The sequence below is a fragment of the Perognathus longimembris genome, chromosome 5 (assembly GCF_023159225.1).
Source record: "Perognathus longimembris pacificus isolate PPM17 chromosome 5, ASM2315922v1, whole genome shotgun sequence".
In the NCBI taxonomy this organism is placed as follows: Eukaryota; Metazoa; Chordata; class Mammalia; order Rodentia; family Heteromyidae; genus Perognathus; species Perognathus longimembris.
Genome location: NC_063165.1, coordinates 30,209,123 through 30,232,304, shown reverse-complemented (window position 1 = coordinate 30,232,304; position 23,182 = coordinate 30,209,123). Strand labels below are relative to the sequence as shown.

Here is a 23,182-nt window from a genome sequence, read left to right as displayed (position 1 = left end):
CCTCAATGAATTTACAGGTTCAGTAGATGTGATAAAAGGTAGAGAGTGAAAAACATTGTGAGATTCAGAGAGAAAGACATTTGGACAGATAAAAATAACTTCCAAGCACGAGGATCATTTACAGGGTTCAAGAATTGAGGCCCTATAAATTTGGATCTCAAAGGATGTGGGTATGGGAAGGAAGGAAGTAGATTTTGTTTCTACTTAAGCAAAATTAAATAGAAAGAGTTGGAGGGGTATTTTGTGAACAAATAAAACAGAATAAAATGCAGCAACAATCATGGAAAAGCATTCTGGAAGTGACCTTAGAAACTAGAATTTACCAGAAGGTTACATGCTCAAAGCTTCAAATAAGAACTGGACAAAGAGCATACATGAGGAGAAGTGGCTTGAAAAGTCATCACAACAGCTTGAAAAATAATGAGAAAATATCAAGACATACTATGGGAACAGAATTGCCCCTACGTAGTTACTGAGTGAATATTAGAATACACAAAACAATCAAAAAAGAAGGCCTTAGTTGTATGATCAGGTGGTAAATTAGGTAATGGTGGTATATTTCAACATCAATACGGAATAAAAGAAGACATATAAGAGAGAAAATGGGATGCTGGACAACCAGCTGATTAAGACCTATGTGGAATATGGAAATGGACTTCAGTGAACAATATGCTACTGCTTAGTCTACAGATTTTGGATTCTTCTATATTGACAGAAATGAGATCTGAAGTTAATTGTTAGTGGACATTTTCAGGTACATGAGAAAAAAAGGCCAACAACAGCTGTTTGGAGTGATTTTATGATATGAGATACCATGAGGAAAAGGGCAGTTGGATTTGATGGCATGAGTTTATCTTATTATCTAATCTCCATTATTCAATTTTATATTCAGCACTTAGTATTTAGTATATGCTACCTATAAAATCTGTGGGTTAAATAAATAAATCATGTATACTTAGCAGTGTGCTTGTGTAGTACTTGCAATATTTACATAATTATAAAAAGAAGCCACTTTAAGTATTTTTTTCTTGGTCAAAGCAAACTAAAAACAAAAAGCTTTAAACTTTCTTCTGCAAAATTATTAACCAGTTCTGGGTTTGTATTTACAAAACCTATGCCCACTATGCCCATTACTCAAACATTACCTTTGGCCTTTCTGTCATCTAATTACTCTTTTAAAGTCAGTATGATTATTTCTAAATATAGAACTTTGTTTTCAACAAAACACTTAAGCTTCATTAAGCCTGACATTCAATCTCTTTCATCTCACAAACACTTCTTCTATCATTAAGCAGAATCATCAAACCAAGTTTGATGAAACCCTTAAGAAAAACAATCAATAGAAATTCACTCAGAGTGGTCTGAAATTAATACTTAGGTGTGTTGTTAGATGCCTATTTTTTTCTGTAAATATTATAATGTCTTGTGAAGAACATTGTAGAAAACACAACAACAAATCCTGATCCTTAAAGAACAAGCCAGGCCACTTACTTTGTTATGACTTTTTTATGATTATTTACACTGGACCATCAGATTTCCCAATATTAAATTAACTGATGATGTCAGAATTCTAAAAGAATGATGAAAGGAACTAGGACTGGTCCTCTTGGGCAGGTTCCTCTCCTTATCTACCACACACTTCATTCAGTAGTCACTAACCCACCTCCAGCTTTTCACTAAAAATTAGGTACCAATAACCTTTCATTGTTGTTTTGTTAAAGGAATTTAGTCTGTTACAATGGCAAAGAAAAAAAACATTACAGAGTTATTAAAATTTCAACATGTACAATTTCCAAGTATCTGATAACACGACTATCATGGCTTACATGGGTATGGTAGATTGAATGCATTTCCTTTGTCCCCTGAATTATTGATCTAGTCTGTCTATTGATGTCAGGAGTGGACTTAGAACTTGTTTTTGGAAGAACAGGAATGGATTTAATTATGATTATCTAAGCAGGAACATTGAATGTAACTGTAGTTGAGACCTCACTCTCCTCTGTCTCTCTGTTTCTCTGTCTCTGTCTCTGTATCTCTCTCTCTTCTTCCCTCCCACTGTTAGGAAAAATAGATATCTCTCCAATTGGGGGCATTCCCATTGGGTTGGCCACAAAACAAAATATGGAACAAAAGTACCTAAAACTTACAGCCTGAAGTAAAAAGCAACAATTGCCCTGAAGTTACTGAGAAATTATATGAAAAATAAACATTTGCTGTCATAAAGTATTGGGAATCTGCGGGTTGTTGTAAAGGTTAACATACAGTGTAACTCCCTCAGACTATGTGGAACTTCAGTCTGGGTAGATTTTTTTTTTTAAAAACTCAGGGCCTGGGTGCTGTCCCCCAGCACTTTAGCTCAAAGCTAGTACTCTATCATTTTGCTCTATCATTTTGACCCACAGCTCCATTTCCAGTTTTCTGATAGTTAATTGGAGATAAGAGTCTTAAGGACTTTCTTTCCCAAGCTGGCTTTGAACCATGATCCTCAGATCTCAGCCCTCTGAGTAGCTAGGATTACAGGAGTGAGCCATCAGTGCCTGGCTTTGGATAGATTCTTTCAAAGATTTTTCAATGCTTGTTCTTTACTGGAAAGTTAACTGAGGCCTAGATAAAATAAGCAACTGCCCTGTGGCTCATGGAGAAGGGAAACTGTAAACAATGCTCCTGTTCCCTACCCTCTTAAATTACAGCAACAGTACAAATTACCTGTGCTGGGATCTCCAGACTGTAACATCCATTTACATCAATAAAAGTTAGCTTGGCACAAACTGCTATTTGTAAAACACACTGATCATGGATGAAAATGAAGTCTTAAGATTTTAATACTATACCATTATAGGACAAGACACTCCAAGTCATCGCATGTCTCAGAATCCCAACTGTTGGCAATGCCTACAGAATCTCAAGTTTAAAATCAAAAGCGAAATCAATGGATTATCTTACACACACTTTACGTACTTACAGGGTAGAAACATTTCCTGTACTGAATTCACAATCTTGCATAGGGTTATGGCAATGGGCAGTGAGTGGAATTTACTCATCCATAGAAAAAGGACTAACAGTGCCAAAGTGGAGGGGAAGTGGGAGTTGAAGAATGCAAGAAGAAACACAGAGCAGAAGACAGTGTCTAACTGTCTAGAGAAAGGGGAATAAAACTGGAAGATGTGTGTAGCTGAGATCAGGGGAGGATAATTCTTTTCTGTGGAGGAAATTGTTGGACTAGGTAAGGTAATTTCAAGACATTAATTTATTTTATTCAAATCTTTATGCTCAACAATCACTTTGATACATGTTCTTCCAGACAGGAAGAAAAAAAAATGCCCTTCAAGGACTTCTTAATCAGTCCAGTCATTAGAATCTACTTAGTATAAACTACTAAATTAGCCCCTGGTTTTCTTATCCATCTCCCTAGGTGTGAGTCAATGGTGGTTAGTTTCATAAAGGCAATGTTATCTACTGAGATCCCTTTATAGCCATTTGTTGGGATGTCCAAACTTATTTCATATTCTCTTCACTTTTTAACAGCTCCTCTGCTACCCTAGCACACTTCCAACAGAAATCTTTCATGGACTTAAAATGTACCAGGAAAAAGCATGAGAAACACCAATATACTTCCCTTACATTAAACCAAACATACTCTTCAACTGGCTTTGGAGTGGAAAGACTATAGGCTTCAGGTCCTTCTAAATAAGCATTTTGACCCAAAATGCCTAGCTCAAAGGCACCAAAACTAGGGATGTTCGCTGAATTAATTGACTCATACACTAACATTTCTCTCTGTACATTCTCATCCTTGTTTGTTTTACACTTCAGAAACATAAACGAATTATAACTCATCAAAGAAATGGTAAGTTATTAACATTGACTCTGTTTTTAAAATATCCTCCTCAGAAACTTAGTTGATTTAGTTCATAGAACTAAGAGACCAGAAGAAAATCACTTTAAGAAAATGCTTTCATATTTATGTCAATATCATTAGCTTTTAGAGTTTATACCATGAGTGATTTGACCAGAAAAAATTTACTTTAAAAAATCCATTCTTGGTAAATGTGAATGACTTCCCAACACTTCTTCCAAAGAGTGTTATCAAAATCTGAAGACTGATAGTTCACAATTTATTTTTTTAGTAGTCTTTCTCTGACAGAAAGGAAGCATCAGTCACTTATTCCTTTCAAGCTGGTTTCTGTAGGGCCACTGGGAGAGACCATGGAGTCTATTTCTATTCTTGTTTCCCAGCCAAGACACTATTCTTAGCCTGATACCAAGAATATTCTCTCCAGGAATGCTATGTGGAATTAGATGACATTGCCTAGGCTGCGATCAAAGAATCTGAGTATGGTCATTATCCCTGGAGTTAGCTCTGGCCAAAAGGTATATGCGTCACTCATACTATTACATTGGGCTTCTAATCAACTCTGTAAATGTCCCAGGCTTTGACTAGATATATCTCTAAAGAATCGTTATAAACACCTTGGAAAACTCCTAGGTCTTTACCACTTCCTTTACATGACCCTGGAGACCAGGAACCCAACCTAATAGCCCAGAGGAATAATATACTTTTCTCACACTTATCATTCTGAATAAAGCATTTGGAAGAAGAGTCTGCTAACTGTATAAATGTGAGCCTGAAGATGACCCAGATAATTCTGTAAACACCTGGCAGAAGACCCCTGGTTTCCCACAACAAAGACTTTTTAATTCGTTCTACTGGTGGTCAATGATTTACTTTGAATTTTCATATGACTTATCTAACAGAATATTAAAGTAGCTAGGTTTTTTTTAGATATAAGCAGCCTTGTGGATTTTAAAATCATCCTCCCACTTAATAATTCAGTGGTCTTACTGTCTTTTTTTGTTATAGATAACAAATGAGAAATTACCAATGTCACCCAAACTAGTTAAAGTATCAACCAGGGATTTAAATGTAGGTCTACAATCCTGTAGTTCTTGAGCTTTGTGTTGATGCAAAAAAAATAATTAGAATACAGACCACATTTCAGTTGAATTTCATGAGTGAACCTCAATTTTATAATGAAAAATATTCATATTTTGATGTATTTCTATTTCTTCCTGTAATATTTCTTCCAACTTATTATCTATTATTGTAGAATTATACCTTTGACATAAAGTATTCTATTTAGTTCTCGTAAGAATCCCCTGAGGTAGATATTATTACTATTCCTCCTTTACAGATGAGGAAGTAGAGGTTCAGAGAGATGACTCAAGTTTACCTAGAGTTATGTAGCTGAGCTCAAATCTAGGTTTTTCAAGGATCTCCAGATTCTTAGGCAATTAACCTGGACAAGAAAAAAAGTCTCATGATTACATATTCAATGAAGTACTCACATAGTCAATGGGCTTGAGGGCTTTGACTCTAGATGATGGACAGCCACAGGAACTAAGATCAGCATAGAGACCTTCTTCCAACACACACTGATGATCAAAAAAATCCTCTTGGTAATACAAGAGCCAGCTATATAAGACAGATATTCAGTCAGTTTATATTCAGTTGGAAGTGTGGCCTCATCCACATGAAAACTGCAGAAGTAGGTCACAGAAGATGTGTTAAATAGCACTCATTAATAAAAGAGCTACCACTGTCATTTACTGACTGTTTACCATATGGTAGGCCTAAGGCTAGAAACACTTATAGATTATAAAATATACTGTTTTATATATATATGCACATATTATTTTACCTACAACATAGGCTAATTGCATATACTAAAATATTATTTTTCTGTGGCTTCAGTAATTCATTGAATTGGAGACATATTCTAATTTTATAGGCAACAAGACAGAGAATTAGGAAGACTAGTTGTGGTACCCACAATTCACCTACTCTAAAAGAGCTAAAATTTGAAATAAGAAGGAATTTGCATTATTCTAAAAGCCATTCTTCAACTTGGTAATTCAAGTACAAAATCTAGGATTGAATTATGGTGATCTTCAAATAATTGTCCAAATTAGTTCTTTTGGGGGAAACAATAAAATAGATCATTTCTTAATGATGAGCTTGTTTCTTAATGATGAGCTTATGTTCACAATAAATAAACAGAAGCTAGATTTTTTTTTTTTTTGTATATTGTGAGGCTTGAAATCAGGGTCTGGACACTGTCTCTGAGCCACTTTGTGCTCAAGGCTAGCACTCTACCACCTGGCCACAGTACCATTTCCAGTTTTTGAGTAGTTAGTTGGACATAAGAGTCTAAAGGGGACTTTTCTGCCCAGGCCAGCATCAAACTGCAATCCTCAGATTGCAGCCTCCTGAGTAGCCAGGATTACAGGCACGAGCCCTTCTTGCCTAGCTTGAAGTTAAACGTTTATAATCACACAAGATTTTATAAAATCTGTTACTCTGCACTGAATAGCGAATGTAATTTTTTTTCAAAAGATATATATCTCAAGAATAAGCTATGCTCAATATAGCAATCACCAAAAGCATAGTTAAAACATGACCTTCTGAGAAGAAGGAGCCTGAGAGAAAAATGATTAGCTATCATTAATTTATATTTGGCATGTTTAAATTCTAGTCCTATATTTTAAGACCACTAGGTGTGTACTATATCAAGACCAGGTTAGTTCTTGATTATCATATAAATGCTCTGTGACATTAAAATTTACTATCATGTCTATATGTAATGAAGGTGGTACACAGCCAATATTTTTTTCCACAAAGTGCTAATAGGCATAGGAGCTAAGTCAAGAATTTAGTTTTAGTGTCTAAGAATCCTTTGAGGTAGATACTATCATGGATATTCCTTTACAGATAAGGAAAGTGAGGTTCAGAATAGGATCCATTCTACCCAAGGTTATATATTAAAATGCTCCAAAAGTTGTTTAGTCAGAATTATTTTCATCTTTAAGGATTCAAGATACAAATTCAGCAAAATCAATAAAGGCTAGAAAGCAGCTGATTGATGTATAAGAAAAAAAATTTAAACCAACTGCAAATGAAAAACAGTAAAAGAATCCAAATCTCTCTAAACTTAAATACCATCAATAAGTAATAGCAGAAAATACTCAATAAGTGCACTTACCAGCCTCGGAGAACTTTAAAAGAACAAGGCGTGAATGAATCAAAATCAGCAATTTCTTTTATAAAATCTATACATTCTCCTTGGAACCCTGGTTTATTGAACACTTTAAGCTACAAGAACAATATAATAATAGTTAAACATAAAATAATTGCTTAACATCATCACAAGCAAAGAAAAAACTAAGAATTCAACAGAATAGTACCCAAGCTTTATTATCCATGAGTTAATGTTAAGGATGATGGCTTTCTCTTTAAAATCATGTTTTCTCAAGTTTCCAAAAATGAGGTGTCACCATTTCTTTACTATTTCATTCATCTTTTGCACCAAATTGTGAGCACAGATGGCCAGAACATAATTTTACTAATCAGACAGTAACCCTCCTGAATTAAAATGTGTTTTGTGTCCATTGTGTGAAGTACTGTTATCCCTTATGGTGAGATTAAATATGTAAAATAAGAAGCAATTAAGTGCTATCCCAGAAAGAGATTGAGATTGGTATGAAAAGTGGGGGTGCCTTTTCTCTCCCCAAATCTTCCTGATCCACAGTTAATAAAAGAGAGAAGAAGAACATGAGAGTAGCTGGAAGGGCTTTGGAGCAGATGGTGGAGAAGATAATAATGATGGAATTAGTGGAAGATTTGTGATCCACAAAGACATCTGTGTCATGCATTTCTGCTTACAGCTTTTTTTCTTCGTGATAGTAACTTAAACATATAGCATATAGTTCTATAGACTACATTTCCACTTCAGTCTTTTTTGTCGAGAAAAAAAATCTATGAAAGCTCAGAGATGTTACCCTTTAGAGCAACTCTAGTGTGCTTGAATCAAAATAAGAAAAAATTATGAGCCCTATAAATCTCTGAAGGCTTGAAACAGAATGGTCCATAGGTCCACCTTGCACCTACAGACTTGCACTGTAGCAAAGAATGTATGTTCCCCTCTTCATCTTCCCAAAAGTCCTCTCAGAGGAACTATTTTCTGGGCTTTGATTTTTGCTTGTTCTGATTATCAAAGATCAGCCCAAACCAGGAAAGTGAGGTAACTAATTTCCCTCACCCCCTGCCCCCTCAACACCCTTTCCCCCTCCCCCCCTCCTCCTTGCCCCCAGCCCCTGGCCTGCAACTATGGCTAGCACAACATAGACTCCCTGTTGCGCAACCACACTGCATTTGGAACATTAGGACATCCCGGGAATCTCCACTGTAGCAAGTTTTCAACAGGATCTTTTTCTTTCTAGTGGACACAGAGATAGCAAGGAAGAGAGAGAGCAAAATGAGACAAGTTTTTAAATGTAAAGGCCTATTAAAGCTGAGGTGAAAAAGCAAATTTCTTTGAACTTGGAAAAAAAAAACTCCCTATATTGTTTAAATTCACAGTAAGAATCAGAAAAAGAAACACATGCAAAAACAGACCACAGCTGTCTCACTCAAGTGTACTCTGAGTTTGTTGAAATAATTATAGATTGATAAGTTTTTTTTTTTTTTTTTGGCCAGTCCTGGGCCTTGGACTCAGGGCCTGAGCACTGTCCTTGGCTTCTTCCCGCTCAAGGCTAGCACTCTGCCACTTGAGCCACAGCGCCGCTTCTGGCCGTTTTCTGTATATGTGGTGCTGGGGGGGAATCGAACCTAGGGCCTCGTGTATCCGAGGCAGGCACTCTTGCCACTAGGCTATATCCCCAGCCCGATTGATAAGTTTTAGATGTATATTTTGGCTTAGAGATGTAGCTCAGTGGTATCATGACACTTGGCCTAACCTGAATGCAAGAAGGCCCCGGGTTAAAACTGAGGCCACTGAAGTGATGGGGAGGTTTATATTCCAACATTTCACCATGAAACCATAAAATGTCAAATCTTAGTCTATTATCAGTATTTTATAGCCACCTCTAGCTTTGGTCTATCTTCATACTCAGAATTAAAATGCATATACACAGAAATTTGCTATGAAGCATCATTTTGATTTGATGGATTTAAGTATACTTGTCCTTCAAAATCTAGTTTTCTTTCTATGGGTAAGCATGTTGGGTGGTATGTGAGTGGTTACAAACGAATTAAGTGAAGTACAGTAGACTCTATAGAAAGGTCGAATAGTGTAATTTTTAGAGAGATGAAGTCAAAGCCCAACAAAGCAAATGGGTACTTCCAAGAGGGGTCGGGTGGGGCCCAGGGAGAGGGATAGGTAAATAAAGGAGAAAAACAAAGTTAAAATTTCATTGTATTTACTGCAATTAAGACAACAGAAGGGGTAGGTAGAAGAAGGATGAGAATGTTGAAGGGGTGACACTGATCAAGAAGCATTGTATTCATGCACTGCTTTATTAAATGGCACCTCCTCTATACAAGTACTTAAAAATAGCAATTTTTTAACTAGGTTTAGTTCTTAACTTTTATTTTCCTTTTACTTCTTAAGTGATATACAGAAGGTAGCTTACTCAACATTAGACTTACATCACAAAAGTAACACCTCATTCTGACCACATTATAAAGAAAGGCACCACAATTGAACCCTTTCATACCCTCCTCAGAATATTAAAAACCTACCTTGTCCTTATTAATTGTAGCACTTCAATTGTGGTTTCTACTTTGTGATGAATTTGTTATTTTCCAATAATTTTATTCTTACACCTATCCCCTCTGGGTCAGATGAATATAACTTACCCCATCATTCCCCCAAAAGGAAGTATATGAGAGAAGGAGGAAAAGAAGGAAGAAAGGGAAAAGAGAAGAAAGAACATTCTAAAGAAGACCCCTCACACTGAATGGCAAGGTATTTCATATTCATTATTATATTTCTTCTACCCTCAAACTACCCCATGAAGCAAAAATTATCACTGTATAATAATGATTTACAGACATGGGCTTTACTGTGTAACTTACACTTAGGAAGAAAATGTGGTAGTAGGTCTCGACAAACTAACAAGTCTAAAAAGTTTAAGAACTTCATTACTAACCAAACACAGATGCCAAGCTCAATTTATTCCACAATATCAGCACCATCTTTTAATGACATTTTGTTTACTACAATACCAAACTAATTTCAAACAGAACCTTTTGTCCCTAAATTAGCTTTTCCCCAACACTTTGGACCTCCCTCACACACACTTTCAGATTGTAACACCAAGAAAAATCTTGTTTTCTGTTATTACATCACACCTATTGTGTCTTACGGTTGTATACATATTTCTTATATCTATTACATATGTGATGATAATTGTATTTTACTGACCATAGAAGACTTTATTTAAATCGCTCTGCCTGAGAGTTTTGGGATTTGGAGTCTTATGAAGGTTATCTGGTTGTTGTAACCATAAAGACTGTCCTTTCCTACCCCTATATATAGTTTTCCACCTTATATCACTGCTAGGGATTGAAGCCAATGCTTCACACATGCTAGGCAATTGCTTGACAGCCCCATCCTCCAATTTTAAAAAGAGTGTCCATACTATTGCATTGTCTGCCACCACATTAACATTCAACCAGGCTAAATTATCTAACAGAACAAAACATCTCATTCCTTTTTCTCAGCTAGAGTTATATGCAAAAGAGAGCAGGGGCTCAATATTTAAAGAATTGACTTGTAAATACTCTTGGGAAAAAAAGCCCTGGAATGCCAAGCACTCCCTTGTATCAGAGAGGGGAACTTGCCTGAATTTCTCCTGAGTAGAGCCTGACTACAAGTTCTTAAAACCTAAATTCACTCTAGAGTGATATATTTCATCTAGTTTCATTTTCAATATTTAGGACTTGTTAAAGCAGAGAGAGGACAGCAACATGCAGATCGCCCATATACTGCTCAGTGTTTGCTTGGCTTTGAAAAACATAAAGGTTAATAAGATGACAACCAATGGTAAAACTCTCCTAATGAACTTAGTGACTAATCTTCAACGTTAGGAGAAAAACAGTCTTCTCAAAACAGGCAGTATGACATGACTCATCATAACACAGAATAAAGAACAGTATTTTTATTGTAACTCTCATGACATATATTAATCTCTATACATGTCTTTTCTGAATCATCCACTTCTTAAGTAGACGTTCCACTTAAATCACCACTACTTTTTTAAAAAATTCCCTCTGTGACTTGAACTCTGAAGTATAACTGCCTCCTTCCTCTTCTTCACATGGAAAATACCCATGTGAACACAGTGAAGATCTGTTTATATGTAAATAAATATAAACAAGAAAAACTGCTGAAAATTTGGCAAACTGAAAAATAACAAGAGTCTTTACACTGGATAAACAAAAAAGGCTTTGTACACATGTTACTAAATACCTGGCTATCACCAATTATGACTGTCAGAAACGTTTCACAAGATCAACTGAGCTATATCCAGAAAAAAAAAAAAGCAATGAAGCTGATTTCACTGGGTGTTTTCTGTTGCTTCCTCTCTCTTCAAGTTGAACTGGAAATACTATTTTAAAAAAAGCTTCCCAGTAATCTGTTCAAAACAACAAAGCCCATTTTAAAAAAAAGGAGGGTGGAGTTTTGAGAGGAAGAAAGCTTTAATAAGTAGAAAGTTTTATCTGTGCTCAAAACTCAAAAAAGAAGCCGTTTCAAGTGAGTCCTGTTCAAATCCTTTCTATTCCAGATATTTTGATTCATGCTAGAAAATTCTTTTGAACACATTGGACAAAAAAGGACAAAAAATACATTTGGACTTGATAAATAAAACAGGACTTTCAACATTCACTTAGTGAGACCAAAGAAGGATATTCTTAGGAGAGGATCACAAAGGCTCCAAAGCTATGTGCATATGATCATAAAAAATTATGTTTACTGAAAGGAACCCCAATAAATGGAAATAAGAGTTTTTTGTTATTTTGCTTTATATTTTTTGTTTGTTTTTCACCTTTGTCACTGTTTTTGATTTCTGTACCATTTGTTTTATATGTAAGTTTATCTGTTTGGGAGAAAGCACAAGAAATGGTGGGACAATAGGTGAACAAATACAGCAGTGATACTCACTAGATACTATATTGAAAATGACCTATAAAACTTGTGGGAAGAGGGGTCAGGAGGGAAAAACTGGGAGCAAATGAGCAAAGAAGTGACACTGTGCAAAAAGAAATGTACTCATTACCTGACTTATGTAACTCTAGCCCATTTGCACATCACCTTTACTATAACAATAAAAAATATGAAAAATAAGATAAAAATCCACAGTTGGTTTCAAAGATTCAAAATAATGATCTGGCAGGAAATGTGTCTAAATTTAACTACTCAGTTATATTATAAAGGGAAATGTTCCCAGTAGGCCTCGCTATTGAGAAAACAATAAAAACATCAAGCCATTATGAGTAGATATATGATGAGACTAAGCTGATCCAAAATATATAAACACTGACTTGACTATGAAAACACACATACATTCAGAGAAAAAAAGATTTAGCATTGTGTAAGGGTAGCAAATTAAAATTAATCACAACATTTGGCATTTTGACAGCAACTGTTATAAATATGGTTATTTAAAAATGAAAGAGAGAAAACAGTGTTTCCCATTCTCTCTTCCTTCTGTGGTGGTTCTGCTACTGCCACACTATACCCTCTCTGGTAAAACCTTGAAAATGCAAGCCTTATCCTTGGAGTCATGGACTGGCAATCATATACCTTGCTACTTAAGCCATGTGACAACAGCACTTACATTCTGAACCTCAGTTTTCCTATCAATAAATGAATACTGACTTCACAAACTGTTCAATAGTATTGCACACAAAGATATTGATGGCTTTACGCTATGTGCTCTTCCAAAAATGGCATGACATGCAGGGGTGAACAAGAATGTAACATGAAGAATGAATGAGCCCCAGGAAAGACAGAGAATGGGACAATTTCAAACACTAAAATGGCCAAGCATGGTAGCTCTCCTAGAAGAAAATGAAAGATGTTGTGACAAATCCAGGCCAATACAACTACAAGGAAAGGCAAGCTTCTGACCACAGGCACCAAACGCAACACAAACTGCCCACCCCCAGACACACAGAAATATGGGGCAGAAGACAAAGATTTGAACATAAAGGTGTCTTTTTTTAAGTCCAACAATTATAAGAATATTTTTAAACTTACCCAATGTGGCGGCTCATTTATTCCAAGTGGTTCCTAAAAAAATATATTTAAATGTTAAAAAAATATAATCATATAATCTCAGTTATCTTTTTTGCAAGTTTTGAAAATATTCTCTGAAAAGAATTTTAGTAATCTAGTATATTAGATTCCTTGAATTGGCCAGAATTGTCAAATAACCTATTAAATCTTTTTATAACAATTGTAGTATTCATAGCTAATCTATTTTTAGCAATATTGGACCCAGAAGAAAAATGGACCCAGTGCCCACAAGAATTCAGCCTACAATCTCTTAGGTAGGTAGCATTCTGGTGAGCAGTGTTTGTGATAACCTGAACTGTCTACAATATGACTTTGTATACAAAGAAATGATTCCTGCTTTGTGGAATGCCTTCTGCTTAGAAAATTCACTCTCACCATGTAAGATATCACTTTATACATTCTTTCCCATGGCATGGTCTTCAAGTACCAGCTCATTCAAGACTCCCTTCCTCTTTCCCTCAGCACTGCTTAAATACATCATTTTGTCACTAATCATAATTAGTCATCCATACATCTATCTTCCAGAGGAGACAGAGAGCAATCAAGAAAGCTTTATTCATCCTTTATCTCCAGTGATCAGCATAATGTACAACAAATCAGAGGTACAAAACAAATGTTGCTGAATGATTGAACTTAACAAATTACAGAGCTCTTAACAAATTACTAGCTCTTCATGTTTTTCTACGCACGCGCGTGTGCACGCGCGCACACACACACACAGTTCAACAATCTCACTTACATGTCACTGATACTTGTTATTGTCAACCTTCACTTACCAGTTGGACAGGTCTAATTGACAAGATTATATTATTTGATCCTCCCCAGTCAAAAAAGCATTTGTATTTCCCCTTCTCTAAAATGTACTGCTCTCCACAATAGAATTTCTGCTGGTAGGCAACCCATCTAGTGGGGTGGGAAAAAAGGGGGAGAAAAAAGAAGAGAAATGATGTACAATCAAGAAACCAACGATTTTTAAACACCAAAGAATTTCTCAAGGTTCTTAAGAGTTGGGGACAACTTACACTCCACTTTTCACATGAATGGATCTTGTTTCAATGCCATAGCCAATATCTTCCAAGTCAGAAATGTCCTGATTTGTAATATCAATAAACTTCCCACTTTCAAGGTCAGATTCAAACAGTGTGATTGAAGATTCTATAAAATTCTAAAATGAGGAAGATGAAACTTTAGTTTTGTTGACTGTTTTACCTAATACAATTTTCACATACTCATGAGATAGTATTCACATAAATGACTGTAGGATAAATTTTAAAAGGTATGGGAAAAAATTTTATAGTCAACACTCTTGCAGAGTTCCAAGAAAAAAACTAAACCTTTATTTGGCTTTATTAAAAAAGTATAACACATTTATAAAAATGGAAATTAGCCAACAGGTGTTAAATTGCTGGGGCTTATAGTGATGTTATATAATATCAACTGTAAATCTCACTTATGCCTCAAGAGCAAAACTACATTTGACAAAACTGAATATATAATATACTGTGGATAAGGTGGAAGATGATTTCTCTGATCTTAAATTTTACAGAGAACTCAGAAAAAATGACTTCAAAATGATCATTTTGTAAAAGCAATCAAAATGAGGATAAGGAAATAATAATAAGGTTTGGTGACTAATATTTAAAATAAAGATATCTTAGCAAAACATTAAGACCTAAATTTAGGATAAGCAGTAAAGTGTCAGATTATTCACAAAGGATACATATTAAAAACAAAGGTGGGGCTGGGGATATAGCCTAGCGGCAAGAGTGCCTGCCTCGGATACACGAGGCCCTAGGTTCGATTCCCCAGCACCACATATACAGAAAACGGCCAGAAGCGGCGCTGTGGCTCAAGTGGCAGAGTGCTAGCCTTGAGCGGGAAGAAGCCAGGGACAGTGCTCAGGCCCTGAGTCCAAGGCCCAGGACTGGCCAAAAAAAAAAAAAACAAAAAAAACAAAGGTGTAGCTGGGCACTGGTAGCTAACACTTGCACTAGCTACTCAGGAAGCTCAGATCTGAGCATTGCAGTTCAATGCCAATCCAGTCAGGAAAGTCTGTGAGACTCTTATCTCCAACCAACCACCAGAAAACCAGAAGTGGAGCTGTGGCTCCAAGTGTTAGAGCACTAGTCTTGAGTAAAAGAGCTCAGTGACAATGGCCACTCCCTGAGTTCAGGCCCTATGACCTACAAAAAAAAGTCTAATTTCAGTAGTAAATAAGAAAAAATTAAAATAATTAAACCCAATTTTCACTTTTTTTGGTGAAGATAATGTACTCATTATGAAAAGGTAACCCTTCTGTATATCATATTTCAAATAACAATTTTTTTAATGAAAAAAATCATCTTAAGTGTAACTCAATGAGTATAACTGTGGCTTGTGTGGGAGCTTGTGGTTTGATCTTCAGCACCAGAAAAAAAAAAAATACCCAAAATCTTTTAACTGCATTGTTCAGGTAAGGAAAACAAATTAGTTTCTAGCAATGTCTAGTGTAAGCCCCGATGAGGTTAGTTCATCGCTATCATCACTACTTTCCTGGTTCTGCTTCAAAAACACTGAAAGGACTCCAGATTTAAGTGGAGTTCTTCTGCTTGAAAAGAATGAAGAATGATGGAGCTCTCAGTTTAATACAGAACTACTTACCATTTGAAAAAAAACAAATGAACAGTTGCTCCAGATCCAAAAATAAGCCACAAGGATCAGTAATTTGATTACTTTTAAATTCCATAAAATTCCTCACCTGACTTATCCATCTCCCTCCCCCAAGCTCCTGATGTAAGCAACTCCAGGTAAGCAACTCAATGGAGACACAAGTGGCATGTGGAGAGCTATCTGTCATTAACTTAAGGGAAATAATGCTCTCTGTTTGGTGCCACCTGTTCTTAGAGATGTAAAAAGAGTTCCCAAGTCTGGGCTCGGAATATGGCCTAGTGGCAAGAGTGCTTGCCTTGTATAGATGAAGCCCTGGGTTCGATTTCCCAGCACCACATATATAGAAAACGACCAGAAGTGGCGCTGTGGAAGCCAGGGACAGCACTCAGGCCCTGAGTCCAAGGCCCAGGACTGGCCAAAAAAAAAGAGTTCCCAAGTCTAAAAAACTCATAGTGAAAGCAAATTTAAAAGTTAAGCTACTATAAAGCCAAAAAGTACAACAAGCAAACCAAGAATGTGTTATTGAGTAAGCCAACAAATGAAATTCCCTAACCTCTGAAGCCCAGATTCTGCTGTATTTCTTTTGCATGTTTCCTTTCTTAAAAGTAATCAACTTCAAGTCAAGCTATCAGAAATGACTCATTTGGAATGGGGAAAAATTTTCTTGTGTCCTCTCCAGCACTCCATGATATAAACTATATTATCCCTAAGTATCCCTAAGAAACATGTCTGAAATTTGACTTCGGTAAATCCAAAGTGTTCCATGTGCTACACAAAGGATATGTGAAAATGATACTGCATTTTGTAGCTTTTATGGCTTCTTATTTATTTTATATTACTTCAACTGAGATCATAAATGCTATGCTTTTCTCCTTCTAGGTTAGAGATGTGAGAATTTCAACGGGAAAAGATATCTCACATTTGCCCCACCTATTAATTTTCTAGCACTGGCATAGGTACAAGGCTAAAAGAAGTCCCTCCCTATATGCTGTGTCTGAAGAATGCACAATTGTCCAAAATGTAACTTCTCAGTCGAGTTTTCTAAGGATTGTCACAATACATATGTAAATTCTATGTTGTCTATGCACTCATTTTTAGTATGATTCCTTGGAATATATTGTAGTGAACATAATTAATTTGAATTATGCAATTGTCTCTGGAAGTCATGTAAATATTTATGTATTTATTAAATATGTATACTGGCCTACAGTGGGACACTATATAAATAGCTACAAATGTAATATAAGAGTTTGATTGAATGTAATCTCATTTTCCATCATCAAAGTGCTTTTTAACTCTAACCATTTGGAACAATGGAAATGAATATGACATGGGCTATACAGGACAATATACTTGCCCTGCAATAATAGCTCTACCATTCAGCACAGTACTGAAACTGGATTATTATAAAGATTACGATGAAGTCTTTCACTGTAAGCTAACAACTATTATCTTAATTTTTTTTTTTTTGCTAGTCCTGGGGCTTGAACTCAGGGCCTGAGCACTGTCCCTGGCTTCTTTTTGCTCAAGGCTAGCACTCTGCCACTTGAGCCATGATGCCATTCTGTTTTTTTCTACATATGTGGTGCTGAGGAATCAAACCCAGGGCTTCATGTATACGAGGCAAGCACGCTACCACTAGGCTATATCCCAAGTCATATTAACATAATTTTTAAAATCAAATTTAAAGACAGGACAGAAGTTTTCTTTAAAGGGTATTTTTAATTATCTACATAAAAACTATGTCATTTTTATATACCCAAAACTTTGGTGTAGAGCAGAAATTAAGCTGCTCATTTATGCCATTTTTCTAACATGTTATTATGGATCCTGCCTATATCCCCTTTTATCATTTTCAGCCAGTGATTGTGTTTTTATCTGGCTGTTTTTATTCCCAGGCATCATATAAAGACACCAACTTGTTCATTTCTAAATATTGTTAGCATCAGCTCCTCTCCAACTCTCTGTTCTAAATAACTTGAGAATTTTAAAAATTATTTAATATTGGGTAGAAAATGATCTGAATTATGATCCATTGTTTCCTCAATGCATATGATCACAGTGACCTAAGGAAGAGGGAGGCTGTCATATTTTATTTATCCTCTTTGCCTTTTAGTGATCATGTCAGGTGTGGGCTAAGTGAGAAAAATCTGTGGCCCTTGCAAATTAAAATTAAGCACAATTTTAAAGGTATACATGTATTATTGTTAAAGCAATCCCAGTATTCAAATTTCAGTGAACTGTATTCTATTTCTCTCAGGTAGACATTGTTTTTGTTTCTGACTCTTACTGAGAAGGATCACTTATGGAAAATATAAAATGCTCCTCTATCGTTTGTCCTGCTTCTCTCCTTTGGCTGTTCTCCCCTTTGAGCTGTTTCTGGGCCCAAAATATACAAATCTAAATGGCAAAAAACCCACAATTCCAGTGCTCATTTAAAGTCTATGTGAACTCTATGCTTACCCTTCATAAACAATTCAAACAAGAAGGGCTTCATAGACCACTGCAGATGGCTGAAAGTAAAGATCGTTTCAGGAAGACATTGCAGTGGCAACATATGAACAACAGGAACACATCCCCTACTAGATTGATTAAAGAAATGCATGGGGCTGGTCAGAATAAGCAGCACTTTAATAAGCAATATCTTAGAATTCTAACATCAGTCATCCCTTTGTGCTTTCACCAGCTTCTACCTACAGTCTTGTAACATTATGGACCTCTTACCTCTAAGCATACCTCCCTTATCTCATACTTTTTTTTGATACCATTAGCACAAAGATTAAGCCATTACCTAATCATGTTCTAGATCTAAAGTCCACTGTAGCTTCTGAACAACTTTAAAAAAAATGTCTGTACTTTTCAACAGGGCACTAGGCCCTTTATTCATTGGCTCTGTGATTATTTTATCTCATAATCTGCATAATAACCTGACTTAACTGCCTTTCCCTAAACACAGTACAGTTCTACTAGCACCATTAGCATTTTGCATTCTATAGTACTTTATTGTTGAGCTGTCCTTTCTGTTACAGGAACATAGCAGGATCCGTAGTCTCTACTCACTAGATGTCAGTACCCCTCCCCCCAGCACTTACATGAGAACCCAAAATGTCTCCCGACATTGCTAAGTAGACCTAGAGAGCTTATAATCATGACTTTACACATGGGTTAACCTTTTGGTAAATAGCAACTAACTTTGCCTTTGCCCTGCCCCCTCCAACTAGGAATTCTCTAATTTTCCTAAACATAAAGCTTAGGCTTAACTATAATCTTTTCTACACATCCTTCTCTATGTGGGGGATAACTGAATGACCTTTACTTAAGTACACTGAAGTACTTAATTCAGTCACAGTCAAACATTATCAAACATTTATATATGTGTCAATTTCCCTGTATGATTATCTGCTCTAGGTTGCTGGGATTTAGTCTTTGTGCCCAGTACCTAGTACAATATATCTAACAAAGTTTTAAAAAAAATGTAATTTTTATCAACAGTGAAAAGCAAACAAAAATTATAATAATTTTAGTAGTTAAGGAAAACAAGCAAGTCATGTTGAGTTTAGTTTTAATATTCTCAGGTGCTAGAAACATTCTATAACCTATGCTCTATCAGAGGTGATGAAAAGATAAAACAGTAGAAAATTAAACTAAGGAAGCAAACTCACAGCTTGCAAGTACCGGAAAGACAAGATGGGGCCACATAATGCCCCACAAGCATTACTGTCTTCAAAGTCTCCTTCTTCAAGTAGGAACTGCTGACCTTTAAAATGTTCTTTTTCATAGGCAACCCACCTAGAAATACAGAGGACACTCAAGTGAGCCATTAATAAAACTATTCAAGAAAGCCAAGGAGAGAAAATCGTGATAATGCATATAGTTATTCATTTCCACAAACTGAAAATAAACCACAGCTTTTCCATTTACAAAGACAGATAAATGGTGTGTGCTTCATGGATCAGTAATTTTTATAGTTTGAAGGCTATAAAAATTTTAATTGTAGGGCTGGGGATATGGTCTAGTGGCAAGAGTGCTTGCCTCCTATACATGAAGCCCTGGGTTCAATTCCCCAGCACCACATATACAGAAAATGGCCAGAGGTGGCGCTGTGGCTCAAGTGGCAGGGTGCTAGACTTGAGCAAAAAGAAGCCAGGGACAGTGCTCAGGCCCTGAGTCTAAGCCCCAGGACTGGCAAAAAAAAAAAAAAAAAAAAAAATTTTTAATTGTAAAATTGCAATAATTGCATTAATTGTTGGTGGAGTGACTTGTTACCATATCTCACCATGGTCAGAAAAGTTTGCCAAACAGAAAAAGAATAGAAAACACATACAGCCAATGAGAAAAAGTTACCAGTTCACACTGAGATTCCAAGATAATCTGGTTAACCCTTTCTGGAAACATAGAAATACTGTTTTAATAAACATTTGTTCAGAGTTTAAGGAAACTCTCACCAGGCTGTGATCAAAAACACAATACAGGAATATTTACCAAAGACTGGAAATGGTATGCTTTACATGTGTACAAAGACTTCTATATAAATCTTTGTGGGTGGGAAATGCTGATCTCACTATTTTATAGGTGGTCACCATGGTAACAGGAAGCACTGTGACAGAGAGCACTTTCTAGGGGCAGGTTTACTGACTTCTGTTAAAAGATTACTACAGGACACTGATAAACATCAAGAGTTGTTAAGCTCCTTCATGAAACTTAACTTTCCTGTAGGGTAATCAACAGTATCTAATGAAATGCGGGCATAGATGCTTCATAAAACAATGTATTAAAACTAGCCTTTATCTATATGTGTAGTCAGAGTTGGTCTGTTCCACTGGGGAGACTACAAGTGAGACTGTTCTTAATGCTAGACACTGACAAAAAAGAAGCCCAATGCTGGTCATTGTCTTTCCTTAGCTCACCCCTACTATAGTTGTGAAGATACAAAAAGTAGAATTGTTTTCATATGGCACACAGCAGTACTCTTTCCATCATTATTAATCTTCTTGCTTCCATGTGGGACAAAAATGTTCTGTCTACAGACAAAACTAAACATTTAGAAAAGCAGAAGGAATAAAAAAAGTGAAAATAAAGTCAACTAGTCATTTTTAAGTGGGAATATCAAATTATTTCCCTATAACTGTCAAATAAAAATGTAAGTGGATATATGATATAGCAGGTCATATTTTCTTGGGTGTTTTATGAAACAGTTGTAAAAATCTTAGAGAATAAATACTGAACTCTACCAGATAATTTTCCATGAAACTGAAAACTAGTTTTAAATCTATCTAGTTAATGGGGAAAACATTTAAATCCCCAAGGGAGGAAAAGGAAAAAAAAAATCTTACAGCAATTAACAAGAAGCATGTGTGCTCAGAAACCAGAGAAGACTACAAATAAATACAATGGCATAAAACATTCATCCAAACAGCCTTTGCTCTTTTAACCATTTGCTCTTGTAATGGAGACTAAATAATAAAATTATTAGCATGTCAGACCAATTATCAATATAACCTATATATCTAACATTTCAGTCACTGCTTACATGATTAACTTGTTGCCAAAATCTGTGATGTCTAAGTCTGTATATATAGACCCTTAAGTAGGTTGCATTAAGTAACCTATGACTATGAGTTATTCATATGCTTATGAATAAAACATTTAGTACCATCATTTGCTAGAGAAGCACAAACAAGTTGCATGATGTCACAGCAAATACTAAGAGATACACTTAAAATTAAAATGAAGCTACATTCCATAATACCCAATCGTAACAACAGACAAAAGGAAATGTTTCTGAAGGGTCTGGCACCTGGTTGACAATGGCAAATAAGCTTTAAGGAAAATTTCTTCTTCGTGGCTTTATTTGTCAGAACATGAACACAAGGGCACATTGCAGTCAAGACACCGATTTTCTAGGGTTTCTGCTTCTGTTAACTGTTCATTAGGGCTGGATGGCAGCAATGATGGTTAGGCAGGGGTCCTTACAGTGTTTCCTCAAAAGCAGTTCAGAGACAAAAGTCCACTAGTGTCAAAAACTCTTGATGTTGGAAACACACAATCCAAACTACTCCTTTAATTAAAAAAGGAGGGGGGGGGGTGAGTGTGCTCACGGTCAAAGTCAACTAAGATCTAAATAGAGAATAGGGTCAAAATGGTTTTTTTCTCATGTTTACAATCTATGAAAAATTAATTTTCTCTCATAATTTTATCTTCTAAGCTATGTTTAGATATGCTAAGTGTTGAATTTTTAGACTAAATATATAAAATCGTTTCTATTTCAAAATCACTAATTCTTAATGGTTTTTCACTTTCTGTATTACAAAAAGGCATTGAGCTTTAGATTAAGCCTGGTTGCTTTTGCTCTATTTTTCACAGTTTTTATACTGCTTTTCAAAAATAAACTACTACTATGTTAAATGTTGAAAATATGACACTCACACTCCACCGATGACACGAATTGATCCAATCGCCTTGAAATCACTATCATTTTCTAAAAAATTAGTAACAGAATCTATATGCTCACTAAACTCTTTGGCCTGTCCATAGAAGTGAGGCTTTTCATAAATAATAACCTGAAAAACAGGAAAACATTATTTAACATGGTAACATTTTAGAAGAGATACATTCTGACTTACTTAACATTGAAAACCACAATATTAGTAGGCACCACCATATTTTTTCCATTAATATAGGTTTGCAATACAACACAGTGCTAGTATTAACAAATGAACTGAGTTATTATCATCATGAAGGTACTGTCATGAGTTGGGTGTTGGTGGATCACACTTATAATCCTAGCTATCCAGGAGGCTGAAACTGAGGATTGCAGTTCAAAGCCGGCTTGAGCAGGAATGCCCTTGAGACTCTTATCTCCAATGAACCTCCAGAAAATGGGAAGTGGTGCTGTGGCTCAAAGTGGTAGAGTGCTAGCATTGGGGAAAAAAAAAAAAAAAACACAAAAAAAACGACAGTGCCAAGGCCCTGAGTTCAAAGCTCCATGAATTTAAAAAAAAAAAAAAAAAAAAAAAAAAAAAAAAGCTATGGTCATAACCAAAATCTCATACCTGAATCTGATTAAATTGCTCTCTGAATCCAAATCCTGTGTCTATCTCATAGGCTAAATTCTCATATAAATGACTTCTTGAATTATATTTATACACTTATTCCTTTGTTTAGAATTGACTACAGGTATGCTTCATATCTATTGAATTTCCCGCATAATATATAAAAGCTTTACAAACCTCAGTATTGAAAAAATGAGGGTTAGAGGCTTGATTCAATTGGTTGAACACCAGCCTACCAAGCTCATGGTGTTGAACCAGAATGTCACAAAAGCTTCCAGAGTATAACAATAAATTACTGAATTCAGAAACATACCGTATTATAACATTAACTTTTCCTATGAT

General features: G+C 35.7%; 1 protein-coding gene across 1 annotated transcript in view; it reads right to left on the bottom strand.

The window, feature by feature from the left end:
• The window catches only part of Crybg3 (crystallin beta-gamma domain containing 3), a 93,906-nt gene that overhangs the window by 20,614 nt on the left and 50,110 nt on the right, over positions 1–23,182 (bottom strand). Inside the window, exons 11-17 of the mRNA XM_048346470.1 lie at positions 22,215–22,348; positions 19,451–19,577; positions 14,162–14,304; positions 13,916–14,042; positions 13,101–13,133; positions 7,041–7,150; positions 5,347–5,473 (exon numbers count right to left, since the gene is read on the bottom strand). Of these exons, the coding sequence (XP_048202427.1) occupies positions 5,347–5,473; positions 7,041–7,150; positions 13,101–13,133; positions 13,916–14,042; positions 14,162–14,304; positions 19,451–19,577; positions 22,215–22,348 (801 nt within the window). The remainder of the gene's footprint in view (positions 1–5,346; positions 5,474–7,040; positions 7,151–13,100; positions 13,134–13,915; positions 14,043–14,161; positions 14,305–19,450; positions 19,578–22,214; positions 22,349–23,182) is intronic.